At 38.4% G+C, this 19,610-nt stretch overlaps 1 protein-coding gene across 5 annotated transcripts in view; it reads right to left on the bottom strand.

Moving 5' to 3' along the window:
* Positions 1-15,326, bottom strand: part of ano1a (anoctamin 1, calcium activated chloride channel a) — an 86,705-nt gene extending 71,379 nt beyond the window's left edge. The window contains exons 1-2 of one of the 5 annotated variants that reach the window (XM_084108464.1): positions 15,169-15,326; positions 250-422 (exon numbers count right to left, since the gene is read on the bottom strand). In XM_084108464.1, the coding sequence (XP_083964590.1) occupies positions 250-422; positions 15,169-15,181 (186 nt within the window). In that variant the 5' untranslated portion in view covers positions 15,182-15,326. Of the gene's footprint in view, positions 1-249; positions 423-6,256; positions 6,777-10,723; positions 10,953-15,168 lie in introns of those variants that run through there. The other 4 variants (XM_084108463.1, XM_084108462.1, XM_084108460.1 and 1 more) reach the window with 4 other exon arrangements.
* Between the last annotated feature and the right edge of the window lie 4,284 nt (positions 15,327-19,610).

Genomic DNA, 19,610 nt, shown 5'->3' with positions numbered 1-19,610 from the left:
GGTATTTGCAAATGTGACTTTATGTAATTTAACCTCCCTCGCTTTAATTTCACACGTCACCTGTTTCCAAAAACATCACTGCAAAAGTGTACACTGAAGCATTCAAATATTCATGCATTTGCCCAAATTTTGCCTTGCAAATTACGCTGGGAAAAACATGAGTGTTTAAAGAGAAACCGGTAATGTGTCTTTATTCCTGAAGTGAAATGTGTGCAGAAGAGGAAGGTTTCCTCTGTTGTTGTGACTTACAGCAGAGCCTGTCTGGGGGTTTAGAGAATCCCTCGGGCCTTTCGAGTTGTCTCCATCAATCCCCTTCACATCCAACGGGACAGATTCATATCTCTCATTTCGCCACATGCTGTCCTGTCCTCCCGGCCCTGACGCCTGCTCCTCTGTGCTGTTGAAACCCAAGAGTTTCTCACCTGTTGAAGAGAGAACATCAATTCATCAATGCAAACATTACTGCTAAATGCTAAATTAATCTCGACAACTATTTGTGTCATACAGGATTTCAAATAATCATCTGGTGTGAAGTTTAGTTTGACTTGCGTTTAAAGAGAAAAAGAAAGTTTGAATGCTAAACATGAGTTTAAGTTCGATAAAAACATAAGAGGCCCAGTTTCACCGACAGGGCTTAGATTAAGCCAGGACTGGGCCTTAGGAAATTTAAGTAGCTTTTATAAATATGTCTTAGAAAAAAACATTACTGGTGTGCATCTTGAGACAAAATAATGGCACCGCACTGATATACTTTAACTAAGATAGATCAATGCTATCTTAATTATTATTTTATTTTTTAAATGCAACAAAAAATATACAAAGATTTGTACGTGCATATACACCTCACAACAAGTAGAATATAACATGCATAAGAATATGCAAAATACAGTAGGTCATGCCAGGGGTAAAATTACTATCTTAAAACAACTCAAACATGCATTTTAGACTGGGACTAGTTCAAGCCTTTATTGCAATTAAATCATAAATATTACTTTATTTTCACTGCAGGAAACAATAAAGGCTCCCAAACCAATTACAGAGCAGCTGAAAGCAAATGTACACGTCAAATATTCCATCTTAAGACCTTGACCTAAACCTAATACATCATATCACGTTCTTAAAAAATGAAGTGGTAAACAACCGTGTTATTCTATGGTGAAACATAAAATCTCAAAAAGTAATATCCTATAGAAAGCATGGCTAAATGTTCCTCCCTAGAATGCATATGTAGGTCATTGTGGGATACAAGAGCATGCGTGTGCGTGTGTGTGTGTGTGTGTGTGTGTGTAACCTCAGATTGCTCCAAGGGGATTGTCTCTGCAATAATGTCAGCTTGCCTTTTTTTTCCTTTTGTACTCAAATTAAATTTGAATGTGATCACAATAAATAACACAAGAACAATATTTTTGACAGACATATGGAAACAAGGGGCTTTAATACAGCATCTTATCTAGGGGTATTAATACAAATACTCCTAATAATAAAATAGCATATTAAATGTGAAAATAAATAACAATAATGTCATAATATTATATCATTTTCATATGATTATATAATATTTACTGCAGATCTTTTTTCTTTTTTTTTTTTAAGTGATTGTTGAATTAGATTTATGTTCCAGCTGGGAAATCCATGTCATATTAGTGTAAGGTGGTCAAGTTGGTCAAGTGAACATGATAGCTAGTTTGTAATTGGGTGGTTTACCAGCTTTAACTGGTATGGTAAGATTCTAACAGAACAATCTCAGCCCGATGAGCTGGTCTCTGATCCATCAACTAGATCAATGCAGACAAGCTAATAACCAAAACTGTTCCAGCTAGAAACCATGTAAAAGCAGCTGCCATTAGACGGTGAACACAAAGGCTACTCTGTAAAAAAAATACATTGTAATTTTAACTGTAAAAATGCGACCTTTTAATTAGCTAACGTATTATAGACGTTATTTTACTATAGATTTACTAATTTAACATCAAATTTACATTATAGTATGTTAAATTTACTAATTTAACATACTATAGACGTTAAAGGGGACATATCATGCCAAATGCACTTTTTTAGCCCTTAAATGCATTTTGTTGTATATTTGGAGTGTTTAGAAGTACAGAAAATATGAAATTATTCTCTTCAGGTGCTTCGTTGATATCTTTATATTCTGTTTTGGTCATATTTTTCAACCTGTTCCGATTTTTCTGTTATCTATGACGTTTTTTGAACTATTACGTCACAGTATTTGCAGCGGAACTGCCAAATAAGGACATTGACTTCCGGCCCAACACTTCGAGCAATCCGCCATTTTTATTTCTCGCTGCAATTTTGTAGTCCAAGCTAAAGGATGCAGAAGTTACGAGAGGGTAAGTTAAAATGTTCGGTTGTTGGATGTAGTAACCCACACGCTTCATTACACCGTTTAATGTAGATGAACTGCCGCGCTTGTTACAGGGCGCATGTTTAACTGAAAGAACGAGCAGAGAGAGAGACCCGGTCGCGCGCGCGCTCACTCTCTCTCTCTTCAGAGCAGGGACGTGCGGTCAGGGTAGGCAGGGTAGGCAGTGCCTCACCAAAGGAAATGTTGACATTACATTTATTAATTCCAAGAACTTTATTAATTCACCACATTATTAATTGCATTTATTTTATTCAAAATATTAATTTTTGTAACAAAAATTTTCAGGAATACACATATAATATACTCATTTTGCCATTGTTTGCTCCTAAAACCATTGTTTCATGCAGGAAATTCAAGGCCATGGCCATTGAGGCAGAGGTTAGCAGTGCCTCTTTGGTCCATAGAACGTAGTTTACGTAGGTTTGCGCATGCGCAGTCAGTTCTCATGCTGTCTTGAATTATCAACATTGAGGCAGAGACCGAGCTTGCTTCATGTCACGTGATCCACTCGCTCTCACTCAATCCGCACTTCCCGATCTAGCGGCGCCTAGCGTTGGCTGTCAACAGGCCCGGGGTGGGTAATCGGGAGAATTCCCGGTGGGCCGCTTCACTTTTGGGCCGGTCGAGGATTTTTGTTTTTTCAAATTTGTCACGTTAGTTACATTAGGCTACACACGTTCCGCATTCTGACACCGCAGCGCGCAGCCTCTGCATAGGTTGTACCATGTGAGGGAGTTCTCCCCTCCCCTCCTATAGAGTTGGTTGGGTCCATAGCCCGTCTTTTCCAAAACGTTTTCTCAGGTAACTACCGCGGCACCGCCGGCGCCTACCGATAGCTGGGCCGGCCCGGTAGCTATGCGTCAGGGAGGATGGATGGGAGGAAGAGGCCAGGAGGTATGGAAGCTTGTTTCCGCCACAGAATAATACATTTTAAAAGATAATTGCGACTTTTTATCTCACAATTGCGAGTTTACATCTCTGTCATTATTTCTCAGAATTGCGTGAAATAAAGTCGCAATTGCGTGTTATAAAGTCAGAATTGCGAGATATAAAGTCGCAATTGCATGTTATAAAGTCAGAATTGCAAGATATAAAGTCGCAATTGCTGCTTATAAAGTCTAAGTGAATTATTATTTAACCTTTACATTATTTTTTGAACCATGGCATTAATACAAACTACACAATAGTGACTGCTTGTCGGTTCGCTGACACCGCGCCGCCTCCCTCTCTTACTGTGTCCCGCACAAAACATTTGTTTGTTGTATATATATAGCCTATCTATCATAAGATAGATGTGTCCATTAATTTGATTATTAGATTTGATTGTGCATTAGCCTCACATATGACTTTGCTGTATGCAGGCAGCGATGTGATGATGCCTGATATGAACTTGGGTTGCTTCATTAACTGAATGAATATGAACATATGCCACATTGATAGGTCACAGCCTACCCATGACAAGATTTCACCGCACGTTACTGCTTCAGAGCCAGGCGAAAGTGTAAACAAGACTTCACCGTCTCCAAACTAGACGCTCTCTTGCTCTCTCTCCCTCGCACATATTAATCAAAATAAATCGACACGGTGGTAAAAGGTCGGAAGACCAAAGTTTCATGTGTAAATACAGTAACACACCATTGCGATACATCCATATGAAGACGTTGTTCTACAGGTTCGTCGTCTTCATTTTCATCTCGCTCCGGCTCCGACTCTGGCTCGAACATGTAAGGCTGGCTGGACAAGTCTTCCGTTGTTGACATTTTGTTAATAACGTGTGTATAAAAAGTTTCTGTGCCGCTAGATAATCGTATCTCTGCTATCAAACTACAAAAATGGCCGAACGGGGTGGAGTTGAACCGAGTGTGGGCGGGGTATGAAGTGTCTCAATTGTATTTAAAGAGACCGCACCAAAACGAGTTGCTCTCAGACGCACATCAGAAAAGGGGCCTGTGGAGCTATAATAATGAGGAATTCAGACCCAAGCATTGCAGTTCCGCTTTATATAGACTACAAATGTATGATTTATATGTAAAAAGGAACAATTTAAAAGCATGATATGTCTCCTTTAAATTAGTTCCTGTACTATAGACCTCATGTAGCCCCGCCCCTTTTCAGTCTTCCAGTTTGTTATTCCACAGCATGAAGGTAAGATATTACGGATTTTAAAATCATTACATTCATGACATCTGCTTCAAACATTACAAAGCTCATGATAACTTTCCTTAACTCTACAATAAGTAAATACACTTCACCAGTGAATTACTCTCCGACAGCGATGCCACTGAAATATACAGAGCTACTGCAAAAATGGAAGTTCAGGCACAACATTGTAAAGATGACAGCGCGCTTGTTTTCCCGGCGCATAAGGCATATATATGGGGTAAAAAAAAATTATTATGGGTCTAACCTTACATTTCATGTAATTTTACAGTAAAATACTGTTAATTGTACCATTTTTGGAACATGACATGCCTAGAATTCTCTGTATGGCACTTCACATTTGATGGTTTTTAATTGTAATAATTGTTTCTTAGTTTTTTGTTATCAGTTATGTACATCGGGGTTTTACGTTACATCTTATGTTGTTAAATGAATGTTTATTGCATTATTTTAGTGTCATGTTTGTTACCATGAAGGTGTTTTGCATTTGTGTCAGTGTGCATGACCTTCTATATGTTGGTATTTACCTCAGCTTGTGGAAAGGCTACTTGTGATGAACTTTGATTCATCATGTGGTTTCCTCTTTATCATCAGTGTTATTATGGTGGATGTCAGTATATATTAAAAGTACAAAAGCGATTTAGCAGCAACGTGGCCTCGCTAATTCATCAGAAATTACTTTTACAGAATTTGTGATTGAGAAAAAATTATTATTTTAAAAAGTGTAACAACAGCCTATACCATATTTGAGCTACTGCACAGCTACTGTAACTGATATATGCTTTTTGCTTGCTTGCTCATAATAATATGCTTATTAATCATCATAATTCATCCGAACTGCTTTAAAAATTGTCCTACATTAACCTGAAAACGAATAACCCCAACCCATCATCACTTTTCATATTCTTTGTTTAAAAGGACCATACTCATTTGCCAGTGTATAAATAATGAAGCTTGATTACATCCACTTTAATGGTGTCAGAAAAATTAAAACATTTTTCAGAATGACATCCATTAAATGAGTGATGCATGTGTTTGTCTCATGGAATTCCAAGGCCAATCAATCATGAATCTAGTCACACTTTGATTCTCTGTTGCTGATTTTCAGAGAAATATGGAAAATATTACAGGTTGTATGTCTACATTCTACAATATAGGCTACGTATTAAAATTCTCCCTTAAAGTTCCCATGAAAAGACATGCCTTCCCTTTCCCCAAATGGGAAAATCCCCTCTGCTAGCTCAGGTTGACATGCATCGCCCCCTCAGGAGAGCATCTCTCTCTCTCTCTCTCTCTTCAGGTGAAGATGATGCTGAGATGGATTTTCCTCATGCACTCTCTCTCTCTATGTGTGTGTGTGCGCCCGCGCGCTGCCTGCAGGCAATGCGTGACTAAACCCACAGAACACTGATGCTCATGTAATAACACAAGCATGTTTATCTGAGATTAATATTAGTACTATTTTATAATTAATAATATCGGTCAACAGGTTATTGCTCAAATGCATTATTTATAACATACCTGGATGTTGTAAACTGTCTTGCAAAGCAATCTGGGCATTATAACCATGCGTTAGAAATTAATGTTGTCTTACAATCGAATTTTGTTTAGCTACGTAGCGGTTCGATATCTGTCGATCTTTAATATTCACTGTTAAAATAATAAACGCGCACGAATCAGGAATCTGAACACAAAACAGGAGAAACTCACCCGAGCCATCAGCCTCCTCGTCTTTCATCGCAGTATTTACATCATCTTCACCCTTCATTGGTGCAAATGTGCGTTGTATCTAGTTTCCAGGTGGATATAGTGGAAGTTGTGTGTCGTGTACGCGACGCGCTTGTGTGTGTGTGTGTGTGTGTGTGTGTGTGAGAGAGAGAGAGATAGAGATAGAGAGAGAGAGAGAGAGAGAGAGAGAGAGAGAGAGAGAGAGAGAGAGAGAGAGAGAGAGAGAGAGAGATCGCGATCGTTTCTAGAGTATTTACATGAAGTCTCAAGCAGAGCACTGGATCCGTACGAATGCGTTTTATCTCACGCACTAACCACACACACACACACACACATCTACATCACTACAGACACACGCGTTCCTCTTATCAGATGCGCTTTTGGGCAGTTCCTGAAGCAACACCAGTTGAATGCGAGCTTAGCTCATTCTGCTCTGGTAAATGATGTGTTGAACTCACTCTACAGCTTGTTTGTGCACAGAGCCGATCACCCCTAGACGCACACTACGCAAGTTGCGTAGGCACCGCAAATTACTCAAGGCCCCGCCTCCCCCTCGTGTCAAAGCGCGTCAATCAAAGTTTACAATATCGATGAGAAAATTGATATCAATATCGATGGTCACGAAAAGAGAGGGGGGGAAAATCACCATGAGAGTGAATTGCGGGAACAGCAGTCAGGTAGACTTGTGTTCTCTCCTCTCCAAGTTTGATGTCAGCAAAGAACAGTAAAGTTGATGTGCATCTCTCTCTAGTCTGTCTAACCCAGCTGGGCAGTGCATCTTTTGGTCTTTCTGTGTCTTGCTTGCTAATGCCGACCACTTCCAAGGCTGTTCTGTGACTTTGTGCATGAGAAAAAAAAAGTGAGTGTGAAATACAACTATTTATTACGTTTCATAAACGACAAGGGCAACGGTGTATGTTTATAAACTGCAGCTCGGAAAAGATAACCGCGTCGCGCGTTAACATGCGCGTGCACGAAATGAAACGCGCACTTTCCAGCAAAACATCTGCGGACCAGTACAATATGGGCGTGATGGCACTCCTCATTAGAGGCGCACATACTTTTAAAACAAGACATTGATTATCTAGTCCACAAGTCAGTTTAGTTACAACTCTGCAATAAAGCAAGATGGGAAGCAATGTATTGACATTGACTAATGATTTATAGGCTATATTGCATTTCAAATGTTGATTGGCTGGACATACTGTTTAATATGGATGCACATCCCTCAGTAAATAATAACCATCAAGTATCAAGTATTGCTTTTATCATTTAAAACACAGTGGCATGCTAAGGCAAGCCATTTTAGCTTTTATTCATTCACAGGATGCATTTTTGATATCTTGATACTTGATACTTGATACTTTTAGTAACAATGTTTCTGATATCGGGTATATTACATTTTCATTAGTACTAGTTAAAGGAGGGAGGATTGTAGTGTGAGCACTGGGGTGTCAGGTGTGACTGTGTGGCAATGGCAGGTATGAGGGCCCCTTAACAGAACTTTGTTTAGGGCCCCAGGGAGGTCAGGATCGGCTCTGTTTGTGATTTACCTGGACGCATGCATATCGGCTATAAATGTGGAACGGGGCCAGTTGTCACATTTTTTACTCCAGCTAGTGATTTTTCACAGAGTGTTTGACAGTTCTTAAGGGTAAAACATTTGTTAAACGCAGAAAAATACATGAAATTGCAAAAATGTAAAACTACAAAAATAATATAAAACAAATGTTTTGTTCAAAACATTCTAATTAGAATGAATACTATCTCCTTTATATAAGCTAAGAGCTAAAACCTGGGTTCTATAAATGGCAGCGGTCGCTACCTTGGATTAGCCACCATTCAGGGTGTAATGTTACAAAATAAAAACCATTATTGTTGATTACCTACAGTTTTTAAAACCTTGATTTCAAAATGGCTGTCGTAGAGTAAATCTGATTGGACGAGAGCTTTTCAAGAGCGCAGACCAGCTACTATAGCCTAACATTTGTACCACGCCGTTACATCGACACACCAGTAGGTGGCAACAACTGGGTGGCTTGAGTAGGTACTTATTTTGAATAAGTAATTACTTCACGACCGCTAAAAAAGTACGTTCTATATAGTATGAAAAGGGGGCTTTCGCACCGGAGGAACCTTTTCATAGTTCTTAGAATTATTGGTGGAAGTACCTGCTTTTTGGCGTGTTCGCACCGCATAACTAGGAACGATTTTAGTTCTAGGAACTCCTTTTGGGGGAACTAAATTAGCTCATACTTCAGAGTAGGGTCTAAACCAGCACTATAGGAACTACCAGTGCCGTAAGTCAGGGTGTTAATTGGCCAAATGCATACAAAACACCGGCACCCAGCAATTATAAAAAAGCCATATAAACATGGTGATTTCGGACGATAACACACATCATTCCAGGAAATAAAAAGAAGATTGAAGCGCTTTCTTTGATTAAACATGACTAATAAACACTCGACTGCCTTATTCTGTATAAGAAGCCACATCATCTCACAGAAGGAGGAGCTCAACTGTCGTTATGAAGTGAGTTTGGAGTAAAAGCATGTAATTAAATGTTGTTTTGTTGGATAAGGGGTTCATAAATGCCTCTCATGTTTGGAAAGATGTTTGACTCGTGTTGCTTTTTCAAATGCACGTTATAAGTGACTCAAACTCACAGTGCTTTCAGATGGAGCAGCGTTTACAGAGCCGTACATCAATGACAAACTGTGCATTAAAAATAACCGCAGTCATTGCGATTTCAAAATCGTGATAAGCCAATTCGGTTTAAGTGCGATTACATGTAAATTGCGATTAATCGTGCAGCCCTACTTGTTATTAATCAGTATCTAAGAGCAGCATCTATGAAATATGTGTTAGTTTCAAGCATTTGAATTTTCACGTTATGCATGCAAAATTAGGAAACGCGAATGTAAACTATTTGCAGTCGCATTTCAAATGCATTGATCAATATATACTTCAGTGACATGAGCGCTGGTTTCTCTCAGCATTCTGAGCTGCTGTGCGAGTCTCATCGACAAACACAACAAGCGCTATCAGCCCCACCCAGCGCATTTACATTAAATGTGATTAATAGTGGACACTTTCACGCACTTCCATGTCAAAGTGTCTGTTATCAGATCTGTTGAAGATGCTGTTTCTCTTCACGTGTGCCAAGACATTTTAGAAATCCCGACCGGATTTTGGAACAGTTTGTTCCATGTCCGTAATATACATACAGTTAAGGTGATAGTAAATGACTTAAACCGTGATATAAGATTTCGGATATATTGCCTATCTCTAAATCATTCATTCCCTGTGCGACTTCTTGCAAAGGCACATCCATAAACCTCTTGCGTTTCGGTTGGTCACACCACAAGGTGTCGCTGTGGTCTCAAAGCTTCAGCACTGCCACTCTGAGCTCCATTGCTTTGTCTGAGGTTAAACACGCCCACCTCATTAGCATACAGAGGAAGAAATGTAGAAATAAATAAATGTAGAAATAAATAAAGGTAGATAAAAATACATGTATACATAAATAAATGTGAAAATAAATAAGTGGAGATAAAATGCATAAATAAATAAATGAAAAAATAAATAAATGTGGAAAAAAATGGTATCAATTATACATACAATTATAATCAATTATAGGAAAATAGGAAATAAAAATATAATTTTTTATTTTTTACATTTCTTTGTATATTTACATAGGCTATGTATTATTATTATTTACAATTCTTCGTATATTTATTTATTTATTTGTTTGTTATTATGTCAGCTTTGGCATTCCATAGCTCTGCAGCATCAGCAATAACCAACAGCAGCATCTGGCACATCTATTCTGCCAAGACCAAATAGGCTACATTAACTTTGTCATATCCATTACCATGCCAGAAATCTTCAGAGAGTTGTCATGATAGAAATTATTATATGCTTTACTGAATATATTATTGTTATTTGCGATTTAATAATTAATTATATAATTAATAAATTTTGTTAAATTAATCAAATGTTAATAATCAATTTTTTTTATTTTTTTTTATTAGCGTATAATGTCTTTAAAGTAGGAACTAGTGATATTTTTTCGGATCCCATGGCCATTTTTTTCAAGGATTCGTCCGTTTCAATTGTTATTGAATATTGTGCGATGTTAAAACTTTCTTATAGCTACATAACCACCATGTGCGGAGATTATTTCAAGACAATTAGGCTACCACCTGTAGGCTATGTCAACAGATTAAACTTTACAGAGATCAGCTGCAGGGCACACACACACTTTACAGATTTACACCGGCTGTAACACTGAATCGGCAGTCGAACCATAAAAAGGCTAGTCCATACTTCCCGAAAGAGAGTAGCCTAATGTCTTTTAAACGTTTTAAAGTCACCTTTGATTAAACGCTGGAACCGGCAACTTTATAACTTGAGATTGAGAAGAAGAATGAAAATGTCAAATCTTACTTGTGCTCAGAGAGGAACTCACTCCAGCGCTTCAGCTCTTGACTCCTGTTCACCTGCTCAAGCACTTTATCTCTCAACCACTCAAGAACATGAACACATCTTTCCGCCTCAGACCTTACAAAGAGCGCAGTCTTAACAATTAAAGTAACCCACTATACGTTTCATACAAAGGCGTAACGCAACGTAAATGCGCGATGTGTGGACAGCGCGTGCACGACACAGCTATGACGTATTTATAGGTGTTTCCCTCACTTTCAAACCTGGGCAGGCATGTGGGCAGGCAGGGGACTGACTAAAAATTATACTTACAGTTTGAATTAATGGGTAAATGTTTTCTCTGAGGTTAACAAACACCGCACATGCACGCACACTGTTTGAACATCGAGTGTTATTGTTACGAAGTTATGCAGGTGATGTTTGTCACATTAACTGCAGGTCTCGGACGGAAGTTGGGATTCGGACGGACTCTTAACACTTACTGTAACACAACAAGGTCCCATTTGTAACGTTAGTAAATGCTTTGGAATAATTTAAACATTGTTAACTATTGTACTTTACTAATGTTGACATTGTGTTATCAATTGCTCTTTGTAAGTGTATAAAAAAATATCCAGTAATTAAAAAAAAAAACTCTCTCTCTCTCTCTCTCTCTCTCTCTCTTTCTCTCGTGCCTCACCAACATTGTACCACACTGGACAAATTGAAACATTTTCACGTAGAAAAACGAAATATATTTATTGAAAACATAAATTTCTTTGAACAAACACATTTATCCAGTTTTTAATGTATTACAAATTTCATATTTAATAAAAAATTACATTTCATATCCAGCTGTTGCTCTCAGGCAACATTGTAGTGGAACACAAGTATTACCAAAACCATCATATCATCAAGTTATTATCATATCAAGTTATCATATTCATTTATTCATTCATCCTCATCTCCATCTACAATCTCACCCTCACTCTCTCCCTGCAGGATTCACTATGTCACTATGACCTCATCTTCCTCATCTTCATCCTCACCCTGGCAACTGGCAGTGTTTTATACCTTTGTTAGCTGCTATGAAATATGCAGATCATAACATGTGCAGATATAGTATGTGAATTACTATTCTTATATAAGTGCATTACAAAATCATGCAAAAATGCAAATATATTTAGATAATTCTAACTTTTTTCCTTACAAATATAATATATTTGTATTCCAACCTAGTATGCCTGGTAAGGCCGTATGCGATTTCATTATGTACCATGTTGCCTTGAGGTGTCCTCTAAAACATTTGATGATATATAATGTAAAGTTCTTGACAATACTTCCAGTGAAGGGGACTTTTTTTGTGGGTGATGAACTGTACGCAAAATAGTGAAAAACGTTTCACTGGGGAAAATATGGAGCATGTGATGTGACCTGTGCACATGTGCTGAAACAGGACACAAAATGGACCCCTGTGGGTCATGTGAACTTTTTTTGCACTTTCGTTGATTAGTATGTAAGTTCTTCTCCCCTCAGATAGATTTGACCAATAAATGGATGTCTCATTTTATTAAAAATAAACAAAAATAGATTATGTTGCCTGGAGGCAACACCGTACCATATGTTGATCTTCACATGTACACTGTTAAAGTTCATATCTTGAGGTAAATATATGTGGTTTGCTTTGACCTGCTATTTACAAAACAGATTATGTTAAATATTTTTTCCAGTTCTTGGTACACTGTGTTCTGGTTCACAGCTGATCCTCCCCTTTGTCTAACAGTTGGCAAGATATTCACTTTTAATTGCAATCAAGTCACAGGTTTCAAAACGCCTCAGGCTTGAGAGCTCAAATGACACTTCCATAATTGTCACGCAATGCTGCACATTTTCGTTACAGATAACACTTATACAGTGATATGTTGGCTTTCTGATGAGGCTATATTAACAGATATGCCAGAGACCTTTAATAATACGTGATTTCTTTTTCTTTCAGAAGACCTAACCTTCAAGAGTCATTATCATAAGCAAGATCACAAACATTTTGTTAGGTTTAAACTACAAAACAATAGATTTGCAGTAGAAAAGTTACTTGGACACTTGTCAAACTAGTCTATATTTAATGTGTGGAACCTGTGGATACTCTGATAGGAACTTGAGGGTAATTGTCTTCATTGACTAAAAATGTCCTTGGATTTGGCTGAAATGTAATTGCAAATATGACTCAGAACAAATGCTGTTATGATTTTATGCGTTAATCATCATTTTCATTGTGTGCACATGAATAACCAAGAAAAGTCACATTTGCCAGTGTGAAACTCTGAATTCTCAACAACACTCAATCTCAACAGTGAAACCTGATGTTAGAAGAGGAGAGCCAATGTCAGATATGGTGGACAAGAAACAGAGTAGATGGATATGAATGATTAGTTCAATGATCAGTGTATAATTCAGTAACATTAAGGGTGTTATAGTCAGCTAATGTCAACCTAAAAACTCACTCTTTGTGTTTTTTTGTTTTTTTTTGGGGGGGGGTTACTATATGTACAAATCATATAAGTTGTGCAAAAGTGATACCCATTTAATCAGTTCACTTTTATCTACTGGTACAAAAACAGGTTCTGGCTACTCTCTGTATTTTGCTTCCAACTTGCCTAACTAAAAGTAGGAGGTTACCAATGGCCGGTTGCATAAACTGCTTAGACTACTTAAAAGTTAGTAATTCTTTTTTCAAGACTCGTCATAATTGTACAGTAAGTTACATAAAAAGGCAGATCGGTCTAATTTGAGACTTAAGTCACAGTCTTGACATAGTGGCTAAGTTTCTGCATCTGGCCCCATGCAGGTATACTCGAACTAAGCGGTATTATATTTCTGAGAAAAAGCCTAGCATCATCCGTTCGCAGAGAGACTTTTGAAATTTTCTTTTTTTTCAGAAGACCTAACCTAACCTTCAAGAGTCATTCAATACACCTAACCTGCCTGCTGCAAAGCAGTGGGGTTTAGTGTGTACATTCCTCTTATGTGTCTGGTCGTTTCTAGCCACTATAATCTATTGTGTTGTGTCTTGGTTTCAGATGACTTCAGACAGTGCATGTGGGAAAAAATTTGCTTCCTCTTGTGTCACAAGATTTTATGCTAATTGTTGCCCTCAGTGTGAAGCTGACTAACTAACTAAACAAGAGTTCGTTTGACATAACAGAATGCAATTCATTGCTCTTTTTAACTACTAGGAGATGGTTTTAACACATCAGTTTACAATGTAACCTCTAAAAAACCCTCTCTTATCTCTTTTACACACTCTCTCTTTCAGTCTCACTTTCTGTCTGTTCCGTATAGTTAAAACATTCATGTGTGACGTTTTGGGGCCTCTGTTGTTGCATGTCATTGCACTAGATAACAAAATATCAAGCAAAGTCTCTCTGCGAACGGATGATGCTAGGCTTTTTCTCAGAAATATAATGCCGCTTAGTTCGAGTATACCTGCATGGGGCCAGATGCAGAAACTTAGCCACTATGTCAAGACTGTGACTTAAGTCTCAAATTAGACCGATCTGCCTTTTTATGTAACTTACTGTACAATTATGACGAGTCTTAAAGTAAAAAAAAATTACTAACTTTTAAGTAGTCTAAGCAGTTTATGCAACCGGCCATTGGTAACCACCTACTTTTAGTTAGGCAAGTTGGAAGCAAAATACAGAGAGTAGCCAGAACCTGTTTTTGTACCAGTAGATAAAAGTGAACTGATTAAATGGGTATCACTTTTGCACAACTTATATGATTTGTACATAAAGTCCCCCGCCCAAAAAAACATTGATTTGCATAAAGCAAACCACAAAGAGTGAGTTTTTAGGTTGACATTAGCTGACTATACAACACCTTAATGTTACTGAATTATACACTGGCAATTGAACTAATCATTCATATCCATCTACTCTGTTTCTTGTCCATCATATCTGACATTGGCTCTCCTCTTCTAACATCAGGTGTCACTGTTGAGATTGAGTGTTGTTTCACACTGGCAAATGCGACTTTTCTTGGTTATTCATGTGCACATAATAAAAATGATGATTAACGCATAAAATCATATCAGCATTTGTTCTGAGTCATATTTGCAATTACATTTCAGGCAACCCAAATCCAAGGACATTTTTAGTCAATGAAGACAATTACCCTCAAGTTCCTATCAGAGTATCCACAGGTTCCTCACATTAAATATAGACTAGTTTGACAAGTTTGACTGCAAGTACTGCAAATCTATTGTTTAGTAGTTTAAACCTAACAAAATGTTTGTGATCTTGCTTATGATAATGCTTGTGAAAAATAAATGCCAGTTAGTGCAGTGTTTTGTTTCTAATGCAATGACATTCATACATTTTTAGATGCAGCTTATAATTATTTGATGCAAAACACATGCAAAATGGGTTTAATCATCTTTTTAAAAAAAAGTGTTTTAGATATATGTTTACCTGCTGGTTGCATTGTTCCCAACAATATGTCTGTCTCTGTCAGTGTGCCTCTTTCGTCCTCCCTTCCGTTTAAAACTTCCTCAACTCGCTGAAAATGTAGCGTACAGAAAGATGCAGTGTATCTGTGTAAATGAGTGAAGGCTGGACTGCTAAAGAAACCCTCAGCCTGAGTGGGACGTCTCAGTCCATGGATGACACTAATTTTCACTGGTCTGGAAGTACCTCCCAAGTCCCACCACAAAAAGATCATTAAACTGGTATACCATTTACCACCAAGGCTTGGTCTTTACAGTTCTCTGAAACACACAAAGTTGTTTCCTGGAAGAGTTTATTTTAGTTTATTTTATTTATTGATCATCATGTCGTTCCAAGCCTGTATGACTTTTTTTCTATGTGGAACACAAAAGGAGAAAATACAACAAAAGCACACAGTGATCACGAACCGTCATCATTTCCCCTTCCTCTATAGTTTTTAAATGTTCATGCTAGGTTTGACATCAACGAAGCAAAGCCTTCGGTTCATATACAGCAGGGATAGGCAACTCCGGTCCTGGAGGGCCACTGTCCTGCAGAGTTTAGCTCCAACCCTAATTAAACACACCTGAACAAGGCAATCAGTGTTTTCAGGATTACTAGATAGATACAGGCAGGTGAGTTTTTAATCAGGGCTGAAGCTAAACTCTGCAGGACAGTGGCCCTCCAGGACCGGAGTTGCCTATCCCTGATATACAGGGTTAGACAAAAAAATTAAAATAAAACAGAAACACTGGCCAATATAGTGTTGGGTTTTACTCCTATATGCATGGGCTGGTGGCCAATCTTCACTGATTTCACATTTCATCAGTAAGAGTAGAGTGTGAAGGTTGCGACAGAACAGCTGTACATAAAATATTGGAAACCACACAGCATTATGTGAGACATATCAAAGTTTAAAAGAATATAAATTGATGGTGTGCGTCTCGCTGGCTCATCTGTGACCAGGATTGTAACTCTTTGTGGTGTCGAAAGCCACGGTACCAGGGTAAAACCGGCATACCTCCACGAAGGTCGAATCACATCCAGCAGAAGTAACTGTCAACGCAAGAGGAAGCTGAAGCTGTCTAAAAGGGATGTTCTTACCCAGTTTGTATCATAAAACCACAGCTGCCTAACTCACTGCAGAGTTAAATGCGCACCTCGACTCTCGTTTCCATCAAAACTGTTTGACAGGAGCTTGACAGGGTCAACGTTCATGGTCAAGCTGCTATAGTCAAACCTTTGGTCACTCATGCCAATGCCAAATGTCGGCTCTGTTGATTCCCAGAGTGAAGCACGACGGTGGACCAGTGATGATTTGGGTTTGATGGGCGCGTCATTGGAAAGGACTACCGAACCCTTCTGGTGGACCATGTGCACCTAATGGTTAAAACATTGTACCCATGCACCATTACACACAGCAAGACTGTTGACCAGGGGTGTAACGGTACACCGAAGTCACGGTTTAACAGGAGTTCGGTACATTTACATTACCATTTCATGGACACATATATTTCAGCACTGGACTGTAGTGAGATTTCCACGACACAAATCGGCATAATGCCAAATGATTTTGTCTCATTATAACAGTGGAACGTAAAATACTCTGACATTTATGGTCATACAGAGAAGAGTAAGACATCATTTGAAACTGTAAAGAACTTTAAAAAACTCACAATAAAAACAAAACATTGTGCTTTTGTAAAATAAAGAAAACAAACAGAATGCCGCTTTCTCAGTGTATATAGGCTACTAGCAAGCTTTTGCCTGCCATCTGAACTCTTGTTTTGGGTTGGTGTGTAGATCATGTCTTCTTCTACTGCTCTTTTTCCTGTTTTGGCGGTTAGCAAACAGCATTACATTACCGCTCACGCCCCCTTCTGGATTGGAGTGTGGATCGCCTGTGACTGACTGTGTATTCATCGTCTGACTGTAGCCTACGCATCAAACCGTGACGGTTCGGGGCGAATACATGTACCGTTACACTCCTACTGTTGACAGAATGGTTTGATGAACATGAAAGTCAATGTGGCAAGGGGCGCGTGGTTCAGTGAGGTCTGTGACCGGGAGAGAGAGAAAGGAGACGAGTGTTGCGTAAGTGGGTCAAGTGCAAATGACTAACACCTGTGTCTCGTTTCAGTAATTGGCGTGAAGAGACCGGATAAAAGCCACCTGGGAGATGTGAAGCGGCAGAGAGGGACTGCCTGAGACTCGTGAGCGAAAACCAGTGGAAAGAGTTGGACTGTTTTAAAGCTCTGAAGAGCGCTGATGGAAAGAGTTATTGACTGTGGGTTGAGAAGCGTATTTTGTGATCTACTGTTACTTAAATAAAATCACGAGACTCAGACAAGCGGACCCCGTCGTCTTCCTTCGCCTATTCAACGAATCTTACTACAGTCAAGTTGAACATCTCCCATTACCTGCACAGTCACCAGATCTTAATATTATTGAGCCACTTTGGGTTGATTTGGAGGAGCGAGTCAGAATCACGAACCCTGGCCACTGTTCTGGAAGAGGAATGGCTCAAAATCCCTCTGGCCACTGTGCAGGACTTGTTTTAGGGTCAAGGCTAAACTCTGCAGGGCTGAGAGTATTGTGGTCTATAACCAGGTGTTTCAGTTTCATTGTTCAACCTCTGTATGTCTCATACAAAATATAACATGCCAAATGAGAAAATCTAAGTGCACAAGTTCCTTTCCATTCCAATAAATGTCATGTTAGAATTTCCAGATGGTGAGAAACAACAAAAAGCTTACATCACAAAGGTTTGTCATTCTACGTATCAACAAAAGTCCATTTCAACGAACCCACGCTAGGGCCACTGTTTTAAAATGTAAAAGGTTTAGATGTCACTTTCAGTGACAGCTTGTTGCGACTGGATCTGACAGTATGCAAACTTTATCTTGCACTCTGACCAAGCCAAAAAAAACATGATTTTGTTTTTGTCTGTACAAGTGATGCTATATTTAAACTTCTAATCCTGTTCTCACAGTAAATGACAAACATTTGTGGTCAGAAAATCTGCTGCATGATGCAGCATTAGATAAAGCCGGGAAGCTGATGATGTTTTAGAAAAAAAAAAAATCTTTCCACTGGGAATTCAGCAACAACATGGTCGCAAAGCTCCACCACCATTTCCCGTTTGTCAGAAACTTTGTCCTGACCTTTGAACCCAAATGGGTTCAATCTAACCCCATGTTTATTTCCGCCCTTTAAAACACAGAGACTCAAACATTTGGCTTAGCTTCTTTGAGCCCAGAATAACCGGACAACTAAATATATCTTTTATACTCACATTCAACCAAAAAATTGTATTTTGAGGGATGCTTGCCCATTCAAAACTTGCTGTCACAAGGGTGATAGGTGATTGCTTACTGTCCCGAGTCAAACGTTTCTGATGTTCTAGTCTCTAGAACGCATTCTAATGTATTTCTGCATAAATCATGAGTCTAATTCACCTGAAAAGTAATAACCTAAATGTAAATCTTTTTCTATTTTAAGCTTCTTTTGTCACTTACCAGTTGTTCTTCCAACTAGTGTTTTCATTTTCGGGCTTTAACAGGACATGAGACTCCTAAGCTTCTAATATTGAGAGTTTTACGTTCACCATAAAGGAACTGCAGTCCTCAGAGGCACTCTTTATAGTATGAAAAGAGAGAAACTGAGAGACACAGGAGACATTAAAGTAGAAGTATATGAGATTGGGATGATTTAGAATTTTATACCACGGCTCTCAGGAATAGTACTTGATTCTGAATTGGTCAATATCATGACCTAGCAGTCTGATATTTCTAATAGTCACATGACAATGATGTCGTGAAGAATCGGGTCTGCCCTAAAGGCCCAGACACACCAATCCGAAATCATAGTGATGAAGGATGACTTTGTGGCCTCATGTCTGGACCAAAATGTTGCACTTACACACTGTAATAAAGACCAGCCAATGGCCAACTAACGCCTACGTCCTTTGTGTATAGCTGTGAAAATTGTGAATTGTGAAAATAGCCTCAGGCAAAAATCAACATCTTCACTCTTAATTCCAGTATTATTAAAAAATAGTTAAAGATTTTGTGAGCATATTGCATAGTTGTGCTTGGAGTCAATCATTTTATTTTTGATAATAAAAATGAAGCATGCCAAATTGTGCGGACATCATTTTGGGCCGCAGGCTGACATACAAAGAAATTATGAACGCATGCAAAAACAAGAGAGAACCAACAAAATATTAATAACTGATTATGTTGTAGTCAATTTATGCTTTTAACGTGAGCTTTTTTATTTTTCCTGTTTGCCTGCCAAATAATTTTCTCAGACAAATACCTTAACCAAGTTTAGTGTTTTGTTCTTCACTCATTTTTAAAATATTAATACATATCAAATATTTCCCTCATATTTAAAAACAAATATCCCCTCCCTTGCACCAGACA

The sequence above is a fragment of the Abramis brama genome (assembly GCF_963993115.1).
Source record: "Abramis brama genome assembly, chromosome: 3".
In the NCBI taxonomy this organism is placed as follows: Eukaryota; Metazoa; Chordata; class Actinopteri; order Cypriniformes; family Leuciscidae; genus Abramis; species Abramis brama.
The sequence above is the reverse complement of the archived record's forward strand: the minus strand, read 5'-3'. Positions and strand labels throughout refer to the sequence as shown.